This window comes from Erinaceus europaeus, chromosome 12, assembly GCF_950295315.1.
Source record: "Erinaceus europaeus chromosome 12, mEriEur2.1, whole genome shotgun sequence".
Lineage (NCBI taxonomy): Eukaryota > Metazoa > Chordata > Mammalia > Eulipotyphla > Erinaceidae > Erinaceus > Erinaceus europaeus.
In genome coordinates this window covers 82,929,346-82,947,245 of record NC_080173.1, presented here as the reverse complement: position 1 = coordinate 82,947,245, position 17,900 = coordinate 82,929,346, and the positions used below count along the sequence as shown (strand labels likewise).

At 47.3% G+C, this 17,900-nt stretch overlaps 1 protein-coding gene across 2 annotated transcripts in view; it reads right to left on the bottom strand.

Annotated features, from left to right (window-relative positions):
• Positions 1–17,900, bottom strand: part of PITPNM3 (PITPNM family member 3) — a 117,647-nt gene that overhangs the window by 80,307 nt on the left and 19,440 nt on the right. For both annotated transcript variants that reach the window (XM_060204196.1, XM_060204197.1), the window contains exons 2-3: positions 16,279–16,374; positions 2,005–2,112 (exon numbers count right to left, since the gene is read on the bottom strand). In XM_060204196.1, the coding sequence (XP_060060179.1) occupies positions 2,005–2,112; positions 16,279–16,374 (204 nt within the window). The remainder of the gene's footprint in view (positions 1–2,004; positions 2,113–16,278; positions 16,375–17,900) is intronic.

Genomic DNA, 17,900 nt, shown 5'->3' with positions numbered 1-17,900 from the left:
CAAGTTTTGGGCTTGTGTGAGGGTGGCCAGCTGGGCTATAACCTCAAGTCTGGGTTTGTCTTTTCATGGCACCCACCCCCCCAGCACTGTCCTTGAGCAGAACCTAAAACCCACAGTCCCTTCCAGGTCCTTGCCAGGGTTCCTGTAGTGAAGTGTGAAGCAGAAAAAGGGCCCATCTACATGGGGCTGTGAGGCTGGGAAATTGTCTCTGGGCAGGCATTGAGGACCTGGTTCCTAGCTATGACCACAGAATGCAAGTTCAGACCTACAGGGATGCAGAGGTTACACAGGCTCCTGTGCTGAATATAGGCCCCAGATCAAATCAGTAGGGTTCACAGTTAATAATATTTATATACTTTTCCCATATTTGGGAGCTACTCTCTTCCCTGATGCAGCTTTCTAGTTCTATTTCCAACTCTGACACCATCTCCCCAGATAATACCTTCAGCCCACCTGAATGTTAGTTGTCAGGCTCAGACATAACTTAGTAGAATCATGAGCCCCTTGGAATATACCTAAAATAGACCTACTAGCTTTTTCCAAAATGGAGACCCCAAATCTCATCTGCTATATTCTTACCTTTAAGTTCCTGATTATTAAACAGTTTGTTCTGCTTTATATCTTAGTGTTTTTCAGCCACCAAGTTGCAGAAACCACCAGGACATCAACCCGACTTCCCTGGGTAGACAACCTCACCAATGAGTCCTGGAACCCCACCCACACAGAACCCTATGGAGGGGATGGGATATGGAACTCTGGTGGTGGGAATTGTGTGGAAATGTACCCCTCTTGTCCTATGATCTTGTCGATGACTATTAAATCAATAAGAGAGAGAGAAGAGAACACTCATGACAAAGCAGGCATCTTCCCACATGAGCTATCTTGCTCGCCCTAAGCCTCAGTTTCTCGAGTCTGATTCTGCTGGAGATTCCAGCTACAAGCAGGACGGCCACCAAGGTGGACATTACTCTGTCTGAGCCAGGATCTTCACAATGAACATTTCCTGGTCGGATGGCCTTGTCCAGTTGGCATTTCTGGCCCAGATCATGACCCAGAAATGGAGAGGCCAGAGAGAGGAAATGAAGAAGGGAAATAGGATGAGTAATATACAGGGAAGGGAAAAGGGACAGAAAAAAACTGACCTCAGAGTCACAGGTACAGTGGATCTTGGATGAGGTCCCAGCCATAGCTCTGTTTCTCACTGTAGTGTACACTTACTCAGATACAATCACTCTCAATTTTCCCAAATGTCATCTCAGATTTTATGACCTTCTCAGCTGCATCCTTCACTTTCAAAAAAACCTGACCTTATCACTCCATTCTCAGGACCTCTCCCTTGAACCACCCCCCCTTCCCCACCTCCTTCTAAAAGTCCTGCCTTTCCCCTCTGGACTAGGCAACCCTCAATGTAAGCCTGATGTCCTTACATCTTGACAACACAAGACAGAGGCCACACACACAGTAGGTGTCCAAGAAAGAGTAAACAAAGTGGTCAGATAGACTGACAGATGGATAATTAAAAGGACAGGTGTCTGCTGCTGATTAAGCATCTGACCCAAGTCCTTTCGCCGTCCATGTCCCCACTCTATAAGGCTCCCCAAATAATCCCAGCCACACCCATACAACTCAGCCAAAGGAAGTTGCAAGCACCCCCTCTCCAGCTCCTCTGCCCCTTCTGCCTCCAACTACCACCCCCATTTTAACCAGACTACAAGCCGATAGCCTCAGCAGCCTAAGGAGCTCAGCCCAACCAAATGCCCCTAATTACCCACACTACTGGAGTGGCCTTCCAGTGAACAAAGGAGGCTCTGTTGAAGTACTCTAGAGCTGTCTGCCGCAGAAAATGCTCCCCCCCATACAACCCCCAAGGAGTCCCCACATAGAGACCAGACAGCTAGGTGAGTCTACAGAGAAGCCCTGACTGACTCCTAACTGCTAGCACTTCAGTCCAGCCTGCAACACACAGATGCACACTCTCTGGTCACTACAGAAGCAGACACCCACCTTGATGTTCTTCCAATTTCCCCATAGTCTCCATCTGTTCCACCAGGTCATTGGAATTCCACTGGCTCATCCCAATAAGAATGGCATTCTTCCCATCAGCCATCTCCTCTGTGGGCACAAACAGAGAGGGACATGAGTAAACAACTGTGAACAGGAAGCCCCAACAGGCGCTTACATGAAGAAGTACTGACTTCCTCCTTTGAGCTGAAGTAGACTTCAACATTATTATTATTATTATTTTGTTTATTTATTCCCTTTTGTTGCCCTTATTGTTTGTATTGTTGTTGTAGTTATTATTGTTGTTGTTATTGATGTCACTGTTGCATAGGACAGAGAGAAATGGAGAGAGGAAGGGAAGAAAGAGAGGGAGAGAAAGACAGACACACCTGCAGACCTGCTTCACAGCTTGTGAAGTGACTCCCATGCAGGTGGGGAGCCAGGGGCTCGAACCTGGATCCTTAAACTGATCCTTGCGCTTTGCCACCTGAGCTTAACCTGCTGCACTACAGCCCAACTCATTATTATTGTTGTTGTTGTTGTTATTATTGGATAGAGACAGAGAGAAATTGAGAGGGGAGTGGGAGATAGAGAGGGAGAGGGAGGGGCCAGGCGGTGGCGCACCTGGTTAAGCGCACACATTACAGTGCACAAGGACCCGGGTTCAAGCTCCTGGTCCCCACCTGCAGGGGGAAAGCTTCACGAGTGGTGAAGCAGGGCTGCAGGTGTCTCTCTGTCTCTATCACCCTCTCCCCTCTCAATTTCTCTCTGTCTCTATCCAGTAATAAATAAGTAAACATTTTCAACCCATATTGTAACAAAAATAAATAGATTTTCATAGTTAAGTAGTATTCAATTGTGTGTAGATGTCACTTTTTAATTTGCCTGTCTGCCATTGGATGTTTAGATTGAATCCATATCTTGACTACTTATGAGTGCTGCAATGGGGGACAGGCAGTGGTGCCCCTGGTTAAGCACACATATTACAGTGCATAAGGATGCAGGTTCAAGCCCCTGGTCCCCACCTGCAGGAAAGCTTCATGCGTGGTGAAGCAGGGTTGCAGGTGTCTCTGTGTCTCTCTCCCTCTCTATCACCCCTCTCAATTTCTCTGTCTCTACCCACTAATAAATACAGAAATTAATTTTAAAAAGTGAAGTGCTGCAACGCACATGACTATGCATGTACCTTTGCAGATCAGTGTTTTTATAGATACCAGTGTCCAACAGATACCTTGACGCGGAATTTCTGGATCATAGGGTCATCCTAGCTTTCATTTTCCAAGGGACTGCCATACTGTTTTCCATCAGGTTGAATCAACTTACATTCTTTTTTTTTTGTATTTTTATTTATTTATTCCCTTTTGTTGCCCTTGTTGTTTTATTGTTATAGTTATTATTGTTGGTGTTATTGATGTCGTTGTTGTTAGATAGGACAGAAAGAAATGGACAGAGGAGGGGAAGACAGAGGAGGGAAAGAAAGACAGACATCTGCAGACCTGCTTCACTGCCTATGAAGCGACGCCCCTGCAGGTGGGAAGCTGGGGGCTTGAACCAGGATCCTTACACCAGTCCTTGAGCTTTGCATCACCTGCGTTTAATCCACTGCGCTACCACCAACTCCCTCAACTTACATTCTTTTTTTTTAATTATATTTATTTATTTTCCCTTTTTTGCCCTTGCTTTTTTATTGTTATTGTTACTGATGTTGTCGTTGTTGGATAGGACAGAGAGAAATGGAGAGAGGAGGGGAAGACAGAGAGAAAGAAAGAAAGACAGACAACTACAGACTTGCTTCACCACCTGTGAAGTGACTCCCCTGCAGGTGGGGAGCCAGGGGCTCGAACCGGGATCCTTATGCCGGTCCTTGAGCTTTGCGACACCTGTGCTTAACCCACTGTGCTACCACCCGACTCCCTCAACTTACATTCTTACCAAGAGTGCACAAGGGCTCCTACTGCTCCACACAGTTGTCAGTGCATATTGTTTCTGACTTTTTGTGCAGGTCTTTCTCAGACTCCAACTACTGAAGGTGCCTGTCATTATGAGTAGGTGTGAAATATTCAGGAATTTTTCACTGCAAGAAACATTGTCAGGGGGTGGGCAATGGATCACCAGTTGAACACCCATGTTACCATGTACAAGAACCTGAATTCAAGCTCCTGGCCCCCACTTGCAGTGAGGAAGCTTCACGAGTGGTGAACAGTGCTGCACATCTCTCTCTCCCTCTCTCACTTTCTCTCTCTCTCTCTCTCATTATCTCTATTTTATTTATTGGATAGAGACAGCCAGAAACCTAGAGGGGTGGGAGAGACAAAGAGGGAGAGAGACAGAGAGACCTCTGCAACACTACTTCACCGCTTGCAAAGCATTTCCCCTGCAGATGGGGACCGGGTGCTTGAGCCTGGGTCCTTGAGCATTGCAACATGTGAGCTCAACCAGGTGGACCACCACCTGGCCCCACTCTCTCTTCCTCTCTCTCATTTCCCTCTTAATTTCTCTCTGTCCTGTCAAATAAAATAAAATAAAATAGAAGGCATTGTCATTATGCCCTATTGGGTCTCTCTACAAGTCATCACAGAAGAAAGCAACAAGTGAACATTAATGAGAGAGGCTGAAAACTCAGAGAAGTCTCCACCCCCAACATTAAGAGTGGTATTTATTGAAAGACTGAGTTGAGGTGGGGGTGGGGAGGAGCAAAAATTACTACTTGCTAGCAGTTTGGGGAACAATCTTTTACTTGGTATATCTGAACCACGGTTTTCTCACCAATAAAATAGATCTGGCAATGTCTAAGCCACAAAACTGTGAGGATGAAATAAGACAACAGCTACAAAGTTTTGATGCAGAGAGGGTGCTCATATATGAGAAACATTATCCTAAAAAATGATAGTCTCAATTTTCTTTCTTTTTTTTAAAGTAATATTTTTTAAATATTTTATTTACTTATTAATGAGGAAGGTAGGAGAAGAGAGAGAAAGAACCAGACATCACTCGGGTACATGCACTGCCGGGGATTGAACTCAGGACCTCCTGCTTGAGAGACCAGTGCTTTATCCACTGCACCATCTCCCAGGCCACTCAGTTTTCTAGATGAGGAAACTGAAGCATGAGCTAGTGATTTGCTTGAGATCTCTGGCTACAGCCTAGTTTTATATTCAGATAATTTAATTTTAATTTTTATTTTGTTTATTTTTCTTAAATTTTTTATGTATCTTAATTAATTGGATAGAGACAGAGAGAAAGCAAGAGGGAAGGGGAAGATGGAGAGGAAGAGAGACAGAGAGACACTTGCAGCCCTGGTTCACCTATTGTGAAGCTTCTCCCCTGCAGGTGAGGACTGGGGACTTGAACCTAGGTCTTTGAGCATGGTAACATATGCGCTCAATCAAGTGTGCCACCTCCTGGCCCCCCAGAATGATTATTTCTAGAGTCTTTAAGCCCTGCCCTGCTGAGTGTCTGCACCGAGAGCAATACATCCTGCATCAGCTGCCCGACACGCCAGCCAGGTACCACACACCCAGGATGAGTCCCCAGCACAACCTGAGTGCACCAGGTTCTGAGTGGGGCAGGAGCAGCTCTAGAATGACCAAGAGAGCAAACCTTCTGGCTCTCTGTAAGTCTTCACCTGTGTGATCATCCTTAACCCCATCTCAACCCACAAGCCTCTCAATGACTCCATCCTCTGTCACTTCTCCTCTCAACCTGTCTCTTTTGTATTGACTTAACGTTCGCCTATACTATTATGTAATTTAGAGGCTGGGCTGTGGCATACCTGGTTAAGTGCACATATTACCATGTGCAAAGACCCAAGTTCAAGCTCTTGGTCCGTACCCCCCACCCCTGCAGGGGGAAAGCTTCACAAGCAGTGAAGCAGTACTGCAAATGTTTCTCTTTCTCCCTATATTCCTTCCCTCTCAACTTCTCTGTTTGATCAAATAAAATAAATTAAATTAAATATATATGTATATATTATGCAATTTCATGGGTACAGTTTCACACCTACGTGTGTGTGTGTGTGTGTGTGTGTATGTGTGGGTGTGTACAACTCCCTACACCACCACCACCACCACCAAAGCTCCTGTGCCATCACACCATTTGGGACCTCTCCACTTCCTTCCTCCTCCTCTCCTCCTTCCCTCTAATGGCCACCATAGTTATCACCAAGTCTCAGAGCCAGTCTTCAGCCCTGTCTCTATGCTTGCCTTTTTCCAGTGTGAACCCTGTGATGACTCTGGGAGGAATCAATGGAGTCATGTTCCTACACTAAACACAAGTCTCGGAGTCTCTAGCCATCAACCACCACTCATTCTAAAAAAGGGACATTTCTTCAAGCGAAAACCATAGAAATGCCTCCTTCCACTCTTTTCAGAGACGGGTGCTCTTGACAAAGAGTTTGGTGCCCTCCCTCATAGAGTAGGCATGAAAGGGTACTGGAGAATCCTTGAGCCCATGATAATAGCAAAGGAACAGGATTCCTCTCACTACCAAGGATGTCTACAGAGCAGATGGAACCAATATGGTGCCTCAGCAACTTGTGGGCTGTCCAGGGTTCTGAATCACTCTCAGGCTCAATAATGCAGATCTCAGTTTCTGGCTGAGATACCAACTTCTGTCTTATTTGATTAATTTATTCAATTTATTAAACAACACTTATCAAATCCTTACGACACACTGAGATTGTTTGAAATGCCTTAAAATATTAACTCACTACTAACAACAATGCTAGATAGCAAGAGTTATGATCTCCATTTTCTGAGTGAGGAAACGGTGGCACAGACCAGTGATTTGCCCAAGACCTCCGGCTAGCATCTCACTTTAAATCCAGATCAATTCTTTCCAGAGTCTCTCAGCCCTAACCTCCTAAAATTCTGCCCTGGGAGCTGCCATCCTGTGTTGGCTGCTCAGCATTCCAGCCAGGTGGCAAACACCCAGACAACTTCCTGATCATAAGTCTTCTATCTGGGCACCAGCTTATACCTGTAGGCAGCACTGTGATCTGGGCAGAGTCTGACTGGGTTCCCATCCACACTCTGCCACCACAGCATGTCTTTGCACATGATCCCCAGCGGTGCCTGTCTTCTTGTCTCTTAAGTGGGAATGACAACTCTAGTTCTGCAACTCTTTTAAGCAAGCTGTCACAGAGACACATGCTATAGTAAATTTGATTTTTTTTAAAAGAGGTTCGCACATTGGGATGCTGTGAACAAATATCAGATAGGATTACTTTGGGAGAAACAAGATGGGGAGGAGGGTAGAGAGCTCAACTTTGATGTCAGATGGACTCTTTACAGTCCTTGGATCTGCCACCTGCTATTCGTCTGAACATGGACAATAATTTCAGCTTTTTGAGCCTCAATCCCCTCATCTATAAAATGATTTCAGGGGCCAGGTGGCGGTGCACCTGGTGGAGCGCATATGTTAAAATATGCAAGGGCCTGGGTCTGAGCCCCCAGTCTCCACCTATAGGGAAAAGCTTGGTGAATGTTGAGGCAATGTTGTAAGTGTCTCCGACTCTCTCCCTCTCTATTTCCCCCTTCTTTATTTCTGGATAAATATCTCTATCCGATAAATAAATAGATAGATAGATAGATAGATAGATAGATAGATATAATTAAAATTAATTTAAAAAACCAACAAAATAAATAAATAGAATGATACTGTAGGTGATTCAGGAGGTAGCACAGAGTATAAAGTGTTGAACTCTCAAGTTTGAGGTTTTAAAGTTGATCCCTGGAATTGCATGTGCCAGAGTGATGCTCTGGTTATGTATGTCTGTCTCTCTCTTCCTCTCTTTCTCTCTCACCAGTGATGTATATGTATGTTTCTGCATCTCTCTTGCCCTCTGCCTCTCCACTTTTTCATATTGTCCCTGGATTTGTTTTGCTTGCTTCCCACTCTCTGCCTCGTCCTTCACTCTCCAGCTGCTCCTAGCTTCCTCCTCCCTGCTTTTTCTTCCTCCCTAGGGCTCTCCTCTGCCCATGCACTCAACACTAACCTTCAGATCTTCACTCTGACAACAACGGGCTGTTAGCTCAGTGGCTGCACACATGGACAAACACACACACACACACACACAGACACAAAGAGAGAGGGAGGGAGGGAAGGAAGGAGGGATGGAGGGAAGGAGAGACAGAGAGAGAGAGAGAGAGAAACAGAAGCTGAAATGGCCCTTATTGGAGTCACCGGGGCAGGGAGCATGTGGCCAGGCTTGGAATCACTGCTCCGCTTCCTCTCACTATATTCCATCTGTCCACTGGGTCCCACGGAGGCCACAAAAGGCTCATTTAGATGAATGTCCTGGTTATTGATTTGGCTTTGTCTTCCACTAACTGTTCCCTACATGCTAATGCTCACTGGAGACCTCTGGTCCCATAGCAGTTTTTGCATCAACTCTCCCCCTACCAAGACTCAGCCCCTGGCAAGGGTAAGGTACCAGCCCCCTTTATCACCCACAACCCTGGCCTGGACCCCAGACTGACCCTGGCTAAAGCTCTGGGTACACCCATTTAAGTGCAACCTCCAGGGTCATGAAGAAAGCCTTTCTCCCCACCCATGGGTCTCGGTTTCTGCTGGATCCGCAGCACTCTGAGGCAGAGAACCTCCTTGTCCTATGCCAGCAAGGCTTCACTGCCACACCATGGTACGGACTTCTTCAGTCAGCTAGTCTAGTGCTACCCATAAGCCCCTGCAGCAGTCAGGGCCACACACCAATCTTTCCAAGGACCTACACACATAAGGAGCCTTAGAAATGTGAGACTGTTAACCCACCCCCAGCATACCCTATGGGTAACACTTGCTCCTGCCAACAGCCATCACCACTGCTTCATACTCTGCTCCTTGTCAAGTTCCTCAGTAGCAGATGTGCTGGGAATCAAGCCTGCTCCACTGCTACCCCACCCTACTCCCCAGTGTGCCAGTGAACCCCAACCTCCACCCCCACCTCACAACTTTCAAGGGGCCTGGCTGAGGACTGGGGAGGAGTTGCTATATTCAGATGGGGGAGGGCTGGGGAGATAGCATAATGGTTATGCAAAAAGACTTTCATGCCTGAGGCTCCAAATTCAATGCCCAGCACCACCACAAGCCAGAACTGAGTAGTGCTCTAGTAAAGAAGGAAAGAAAGAAAAAGAGAGAGAAAAGGAAAGAAGGAAGGAAGGAAAGAAGGAAGGAAGGAAGGAAGGAAGGAAGGAAGGAAGGAAGGAAGGAAGGAAGGAAAGAAAGAGATGGAGTCAGGTGGTAGCACAGCCGGTTAAGCGCAAGGACCAGCGTAAGGATCCCGGTTTGAGCCCCCAGCTCCCCACCTGCAGAGAAGTCGCTTCACAAGCAGTGAAGCAGGTCTGCAGGTGTCTGTCTTTCTCTCCCTCTCTCTGTCTTCCCCTCCTCTCTCCATTTCTCTCTGTCCTATCTAACAACGATGACAACAATAATAACTACAACAACAATAAAAAGGGCAACAAAAGAGGAAATAAATAATTTTTTAATTATTGTTATGTTTATTTATTTTCCCTTTTGTTGTCCAAAGAAAATTAAATAATAGATAGATGAGAAGGAGAGAGAGGCAAAAATCAAAAGAAAACAGATGATTTTTTTTTATTTCTTTACTGGGAGATCAATGTCTTAGTCAACAGTAAAATACAATAGTTTGCATATGCATAACATTTCCCAGTTTTCCACATAACAATACAACCCCCATTAGGTCCTCCTCCGCCATCATGTTCCAGGACCTGAACCCCCTTCCACACCCACAGAGTCTTTTACTTTAGTGCAATACACCAAACACCGCCCAAGTTTCTCTTCTGATCTTATTTTTCAACTTCTGCCTATGAGTGAGGTCACCCCATATTCATCTTTCTAGAAAACAGATATTTCTGATCAAAGTGAGACACAGGGGCTGTAAGATAGCTCACCCAGCAGAATGCATTCTTTGCTCTGCACAAGGACTTAGGTTGGAGTCCTCAGCCACTACACAGGAACAACACAAAAAGGGGAGACTGGGTGGTCTCACTCATAGATAGAAGTAGAAAAACAAGAACTGAAGGGAAAACACTAAGCAGAACTTGGACTGGAGTGGTGTATTGCACCAAAGTAAAAAACTCTGGCGGGGGGGGGGGGGGGGAAGGGCTCAGGTCCTGGAACATGATGGCAGAGGAGGGCCTAGTGGGCGTTGAACTGTTAGGTGGGAAACTGAGAAATGTTATTTATGCATGTACAAATTTTTGTATGTTACTGTCAATTGTAAACCATTAATCCCCCAGTAAAGAAATTTAAAAGAAGGGGGCCAGGTGGTGGCACACATGGTTAAGCACTCACATTACAGTACGCAATGACCTGGGTTCAAGCCCCTGGTCCCCATCTGCAGAGGGGAAGCTTCACAAGTGGTGAAAAAGTGCTTGTGAGTGTCTCTCTGTTTCTCTCTCTCTCCCCCTTCCCTCTCAATTTCTCTCTGTCTCTATCCAATATTAAATTAAAAAATTTTTAAAAGGAAATTTAAAAGAAAAAAATGAGAAAGACTTTATAAACAGTGGAGCAATGCTGTGAGGTCTTCTCTCTCTCTTTCACTCTCCCCCTCCCCTCACCCATCTCCTTCTCTCTCTCTCTCTCTTGCCCTCTATCTAAAAAAGGTGGGGAGGGAGAGTCCACTGGTGTGGTAGAATCAAAGACACAAAGCCCTGTAGAAAGCAAAATGAATTAAAAAGAGGCACTTTTAACAATAGACCCTTGCCATTTGGAAGCCTCAGAGAATGTTTAGAGCCTTTGAGGCTAAGTCCAGCACCTTCATTTTCTAGATGCAAGGCTATAACTGGCCCTGAGTCACAGAACATGCAGGGGACAGGGCTAGGCCAAGAATCCAAGCCTCCTGCCTGCTGACTCACAGCACTTCCCACTGACACTATCTTCCACCTGTTAAGTCCCTAAGAAGAGCCTACATTTGAATCCAGATGTTTGATGGCTTTGAGACTCTTCTAATCAGGTTACTCATTGTATCTAAGCAAAAGGTCCAAGTTAAGGATACACCTGACACTTTCTAAAGGGAGATATCCATCTGCTAGAGAGAGGAATCATAATTGACCTCTGTCTGCTTCACAGACCCAACCATGCCCCAAATAAATGTCTCAGTGATATATTACCAAAAATAAATAAATGCCTCAGTGATATATTACCAAAAATAAATAAATGCCTCAGTGATATATTACCATAAAGACCTGGGTTCCTCCCCTGTGGTGGGGGAGCTTTGAGTGGAAAGGCAATGCTTCTCTTTTTTTTTTTTTTTCCTCCAAGGTTATCACTGAGGCTCTGTGCCTGCACTATGAATCCACTGCTCCTGGCAGCCATTTTTTTCCCATTGTTATTGTTGCTGTTATTGCTGTTATTGTTGTTGCTGTTGTTTTTGTTGGATAGGACAGAGAAAAATCAAGAGAAGACAGAGAGGGGGAGAGAAAGATAGACACCTGCAGACCTTCTTTACTGCCTTTGAAGCATTCCCCCCTGCAGGTGGGGGTCTGGAGGCTCGAACCTGGATCCTTTTGCCAGTCCTTGCACTTCATACTTGTTGTTGAGCGCGGGCCGCGGAGAAGAGAGAGAGGAGGGGTCCGGAGCGAAGAGGAAACACAAATCTTTATTTGCGCTGGCACCTCAGAGTTGGGTGCTAGAGAAGCAGGTTGGGCCACGTGGAGGTAGTGAAAATGGCAGCCTCACGCAGTAACCTTTCCTGCGTCTGAACACCAGAGTGAAGCACTGGCAAGAGAGCGAGGTGCGGAAGAAGGGCTTTTATAGGAGCAGCTTTCGTGAGAATGGGAAGGGGGAGGAGTAACCATAGCACTCCAGGGTAGGATGATAACTCTCATGAGAATGGGAGGGGGGAGGAGTAACCAAAGCACTCCAAATATTGCGGGGATATAGACAATGTCCTGAGGGCATAACATGGTGGAACAGGCACTCCCAGAATGTCCCAACTCTCATGGGAACTAGTAGCCTGAGGGGAAAACATGGCAGATGTGAATGCATCTGCACAATTTCCCAGCACATACTATGTGCTCTTAACCTGGTGTGTCACCACCCGGTCCCCAAATAAATAAATTTTTAAAAAAATAAACAAAAGTAATCTCCTGGCTTGCATAGTGTTTTCCCACCATCACCACTAAACTGTAGGTTCCATGAGGTCTGGGATAGGATCTATGCCCCAATATCCTCTGTACCTTCCCTGAACAGTGCCTAGTACTGTGCCTTGTACTGATGGGCAGGGGCTCAATAACTACTTACTGGAATGAATGAACAAGTCAGAATCCCAACCCCTGCTTTGTCTTTGTACAACCATAAACAAACTTCCCAGCCCTCTAGCTTTTGCTTCTCAGACTGCAAAGTTAGGCAAGAACACGGGACTCAGAGACCTCAGGGACCCCAGCTCTGACCTGGCCTGGTTTAGAGCTTGGTCTCCCCGCCGTTCCACCCCCCTACCCCCACCCCCACCCCCTCTGTCTACAGACCCTGCCTCCTGGAGATCCTTTGATGGTGTTGACAGGAGAAGGTGTGGCATCTCCTCTGGGCCTGGGAGTCTGGACTCCACCACTCATCCTGAAGCATCCAGCCAGAGGCACTAGCCTAACACGCACAGTCAGAGCCACTGACAGCCTGCAAATCCCCCCATGAGACCTTCATCCCACCAGGTAAGCCCTAGAGCTGGGCCAACAGGCTGGAGCTAAGGAAGAAAGGGAAGGAGGATGGTCCCAATGTCAGTAGCAAGTCAAAGAAAAGGTGTGCCCTGGGACTACTCTACGGGGCCCAGTCCTACTGCCCCCACCTTAGCATGTGACCTTGGGAGGTCCAGCTTCAGCACCATCGTTAGTGTGTTTAGAGCAAGAGTTGAATGGTCCACGGACCTATTTAGTGTTACCCCCAGCGATATGGTTTCATAGTGACTGGAGTAAGGACAACAGAGGCAACAAGAGACAGGGTCCTCCTGCTCAGGTGGTGGACAGAAATCATATCCCAGGTCAGGATTTGGATTGATCTGGGGTTGGAGACCAGGCCTGAGAGGTGGCCATTCTAGGAGGGGACACACCCAGAAACCTGGCCGCCACACCCTACACCTGGGTCTGACTGGTCCAGCTGGCTGGGCTGAGCTTGGACCAGCTTTCCCAGGAGCAGGGAAGGAGGGTGGCTTCGTCTCTTGCTGCCTTGATTCAATGAAACAGCCAAAGCCCTTGTCTAGGGAGATAGCAAGGAACAAACAGAGAGTTGGGTATTGGCAAGTCAGAACCCAAGAGGGGGCTTCTGGGGTGAGGTTACAGAAGTCTTGGAAATTCAGTAAAAAGTTCTGAGAGATGGGAGTATCAGAACCCTGGGGACAGTGAAGAGAAGGGAAGGCAGAGGTGGAAAGAGGAGGAAGGACACTATGGAAAGGAGGACAAAGTAGAGACGCTACCAGCAGAGAGGAGTGAGAGATAACGGAATACCCCAGACAAAGAAGTGCAGTGTGGGAGGGAAGATGGAGAGGGAGCACGAAGGGTCTGTAGGAGAGGGTGAGTTCCCAGCTGCTGGCAGGAACAGCAGGTGAGCTGGGGATCCCAGGGTGGTGCTGACCCGAGCCAGCCACAGCCACCTCCCATGGCAAAGCCATCATTGTCACTACAGAGCCTTGATGAACTGTGACAATATTTTACATAAAAGTGCTCTGAACATCCAAATATTGAAGACACTGTTATCGTACTGTAGGTTCGTTGCTATAGAGAAATTCAGCCTGGCAGCCACTCTCATCAGACACCATGGGGACTCAAAAAGTGAGACCTGAACAGACAGATCTGGGGTTGACACCGGGGAGGAGAGTTCTCCACCCAAGACCAAGAATGGGGTTCATGTCCATATCCATCTCCCTACCAGGATTCCCTGAAAAAAAATCACCTAAACTGGGGGGTCTCTATTTCTGGAGGCACAGAGCAAAAAGGGAAACCGGGGCCCAGAGAAGGCAAAAGACTTGCCCCAGGTCACAGAACAAGTCAATGGAATGGCTGTGGCCATGTCCCAAGTTAGCCTTGTACAAGTTCAGATGCTTCCTGGCACACGGTCTCCTTCCAGACCACCTGGCCAGGTGTTACAGAGCCAGTGCCTTCTCAGCAGGAAGCCAACCACAGATATAGTCACTTCCTAATGTGGGGCCCAGCCGGCAAGTAGAAGCTGGGGACCCTCCTGAGCCAGGGAGACCGCTGTGCTTCTGACTCATTCCCCCACAACCCCTGTGAGCAAGGCTGGTGAGGGACCAGGTTCACTCCAGCTCCCCTCCCACCTATGGACTAATTTTTATTTTATTTTTAGATAGATAGAGAGAGAGAGAGAGAGAGAGAGAAAGAGAGAGAGAGAGAGAGGAAGAGACCACAGCACTGCAGCTTCCATCAGTGCAGTGGGGGTGAGACTCAAACCTGGGTTGCATACATGGCAAAGCAGCGCACTACCCAAGTGAGCTATTTCACCAGCCCTGGACTCATATATATATATAGATAGATAGATAGATAGATAGATACATAATATATATATATATATATATATATATTTTTGCCTCCAGGATTATCACTGGGGCTTGATGCCACCACTATGAATCCACTGCTCCTGGAGGCCTTTTTTTTTTTTCCATTTTACTAAATAGGACAGAGAGAAATTGAGGGGAAGAGGAAGATAGAGAGAAAGCTAGACACCTGCAGACCTGCTTCCTGGTGGTGGCACACCTGGTTGAGCACACATGTTATAGTGCACAAGGATGTAGGTTCAATTACCCAGCCTCCACCTGCAGAGGAAAGCTTTGAGACTGGTGAAGCAGGGCTGCAGGTGCCTCTCTGTCTCTCTTTCTCCCCTTCCCTTTTGATTTCTGGCTGTTTTACGCAATAAATAAAGATAATAAAAGATTTTTTTTAAATCCCCCTGTAGGTGGGAAGAGGGGGCTCAAACCTGGATCCTTGCACGGGTCCTTGTGCTTAGTATTATGTGTGCTTACCCAGTAAGCCACCACTGGGTCCCGCCCTGCACTAATATTTTGAGTAAAGTGCTGAGTGGGAGACAGCCTCACAACTCCTCTCTCCTTTCCTTACTACCTGCCTGCCTACCACACCCGCCTCCTTCAGCTCCTAGGTTGCCCACCCCCACCCCACTTCAATACCACTGTGCTTGCCGTCCCCTGTCTAAAAGGTTCTTTCTCTCACTCTTCACCTAGATACCTCCAAGACAAGTTCTTTATTATTATTATTATTTATTTATTTTACCTTTTGTTGCCCTTGTTTTTTTATTATTGTTGTTGTAGTTATTATTGTTGTTATTGATGTCATTGTTGTTGGATATGACAGAAATGGAGAGAGGAGGGGAAGACAGAGAGGGGGAGAGAAAGACACCTGCAGACCTGCTTCATCACCTGTGAAGTGACTCCCCTGCAGGTGGGGAGCCAGGGGCTCGAACCAGGATCCTTAAGCTAGTCCTTGAGCTTCACGCCACGTGTGCTTAACCCACTGCGCTACCGCCCGACTACCACTTCCAAGCCAAGTTCTGCAAAGAGAATGCTAACACCACCCAACCCTAACTGAATTAGGTGCCCTGTCATCCTTCTTTAATTAACACCTGGCACAGTACGAGAACAACGGCACTGTTTCCCCTGTGGAGTTGTATCTTCCTCTGTGTAACTGTTTAAGTGTTAGCCTCTCCCACTAGTCAGTAAGCATGATGAGGGCAGTGACCATGGTTTCCTGCAGTATCCTGAGCATAGCTTCTAGAATAGATTAGACTAGGCGGCAAACCTCAAAGAAAGAATGAATGAATGGATGAATGAATGAGGAGGCTGAGTGGGGGTGCACCTGGTTAAGTGCACATAGTACAAGGACCTGTGTAAGGATCCTGCTTTGAGCCCCCGGCTCCCCACCTGCAGGGGAGTCGCTTCGCAGGCATTGAAGCAGGTCTGCAGGTGTCTATCTTTCTCTCACCCTCTCTACCTCTCTCTCCTCTCTCAATTTCTCTCTGTCCTATCCAATAAAATGAAAAAATGGCCTCCAGGAGCAGTGGATTCATAGTGACAGTGCCAGCACTGAGCCCCACCAATAACCCTGAAGGGAAAAATAAATGAATGAATGCTGAGCCCTAGGTCCTGAGCACTCACAGAGAGGTCTGTGCAAAGTGTAGTACTGCAGGCAGCTGGTCAGAGCACAAGGGGGATACTGACCCACCTCCCCAGCAGGGGTTCCTTTCTTGAAGCTGTCAGGAAAGGCACCCAGCCAGTGAGGGAGGATGAGGACGGGGTGCACTCACCTCTAGCATCGAAGAATTCATCGTCCGAGCTGTCCACTGAGTTGCTGAGGACATTTCGAAGGTGCCAGGGGGCACCGCCCCCCGGGGGAGGGCCACCTGCCAAAAGAAACACACCTGTTAGCCATGTCTGAGATCAAGTTCCAGCCTGAGGGAGGTAAACCGAGTGTGACCCTGAACTTGGGGGGTCAGTCAGTGTCTTGCATGTCCCTGTCCTCTCCCTTCAAATCCTTCTCACCCCACTGAGCCCTCCTGCTACATGTTCAACCATGCCCTAAATTCCTCTCTGAGGTAAATCAGTAGGGCAGGAATGAATGTGATGTTTGGCAAGGGCTAAGGCAGAGCTTGGAGGGCGTTGGGAGCTTGCCAGCACACGGTGGAACAGCAAGCGGGAGGTGACCTGTGCTGTTTAAAACAATGGCCCAACCCCCACATTGTGAGTGGCCCAGGTATGCCACAGCATGAGGAGGAAAGGTCAGAAAAATCAGGCTGGGGGCAGGCAATAGTACACTGAGTTAAGTGCACATAGTGCAAAGCGCAAGGATTCCAGTTTGAGCCCCTGGCTCCCCACCTGCAGGGGAGACACTTCACAGGCAGTGAAGCAGGTCTGCAGGTGTCTATCTTTCTGTCCCCCTCTCTGCCTTCCCTTCCTCTCTCCATTTCTCTCTGTCCTATCCAACAACAGCAGCAGCAACAATAATGGCAAAAAGATGGCCTCCAGGAGCAGTGGATTCATAGTGCTGGCACGAGCCCGAGCAATAACCCTGGGGGGAAAAGAAAGAGAGACAGAGAGAGAGAGACAGAGAGAAAGGAAGGAAGGAAGGAAGGAAGGAAGGATGGAAGGAAGGAAGGAAGGAAGGAAGGAAGGAAGGAAGGAAGGAAGAGGGAAGGCGGGTGGTAGCGCAGTGGGTTAAGCGCAGGTGACACAAAGCACAAGGACTGGTGTAAGAATCCCAGTTCAAGCCCCCAGCTCCCCACCTGCAGGGGAGTCGCTTCACAATAATATGTTCAAGGACTCGGGGTTCAAGCCGCTGATCTCGAGCTACAGAGGAGAAGCTTCACGAGTAATGAAGCAGTGCTTCAGGTGTCTTCCCCCTCTCTGTCTCCCCTTCCCTCTCAATTGCTCTCTATTGCTAACAACAACAACAACAACAAAATCCAGTTGTAGGGAGTCAGGCGGTGGCACAGCAGGTTAAGCACACGTGGGGCAAAGCGCAAAGACCGGCATAAGAATTCCAGTTCGAGCCCCCACCTCCCCACCTGCAGGGGAGTCGCTTCACAAGCGGTGAAGCAGGTCTGCAGGTGTCTGTCTTTCTCTCCCCTCTCTGTCTTCCCCTCCTCTCTCCATTTCTCTCTGTCCTATCTAACAATGACAACAACAATAATAACTACAACAATAAAACAACAAGGGCAACAAAAGGGAATAAATAAATAAATATTTTTTAAAATCCAGTTGTAGTGCTCTGGGAGATGGCGCAGTGCATAAAACATTGGACTTTCAAGCAGGAGGTCATGAATTCAATCTCTGGCAGCACATGTACCAAAGTGATGTCTGGTCCTTTCTCTCTCCTATCTTTCTCATTAATAAGTAAATGAATAAATATTTCTTTAAAAATTCCAGTAGT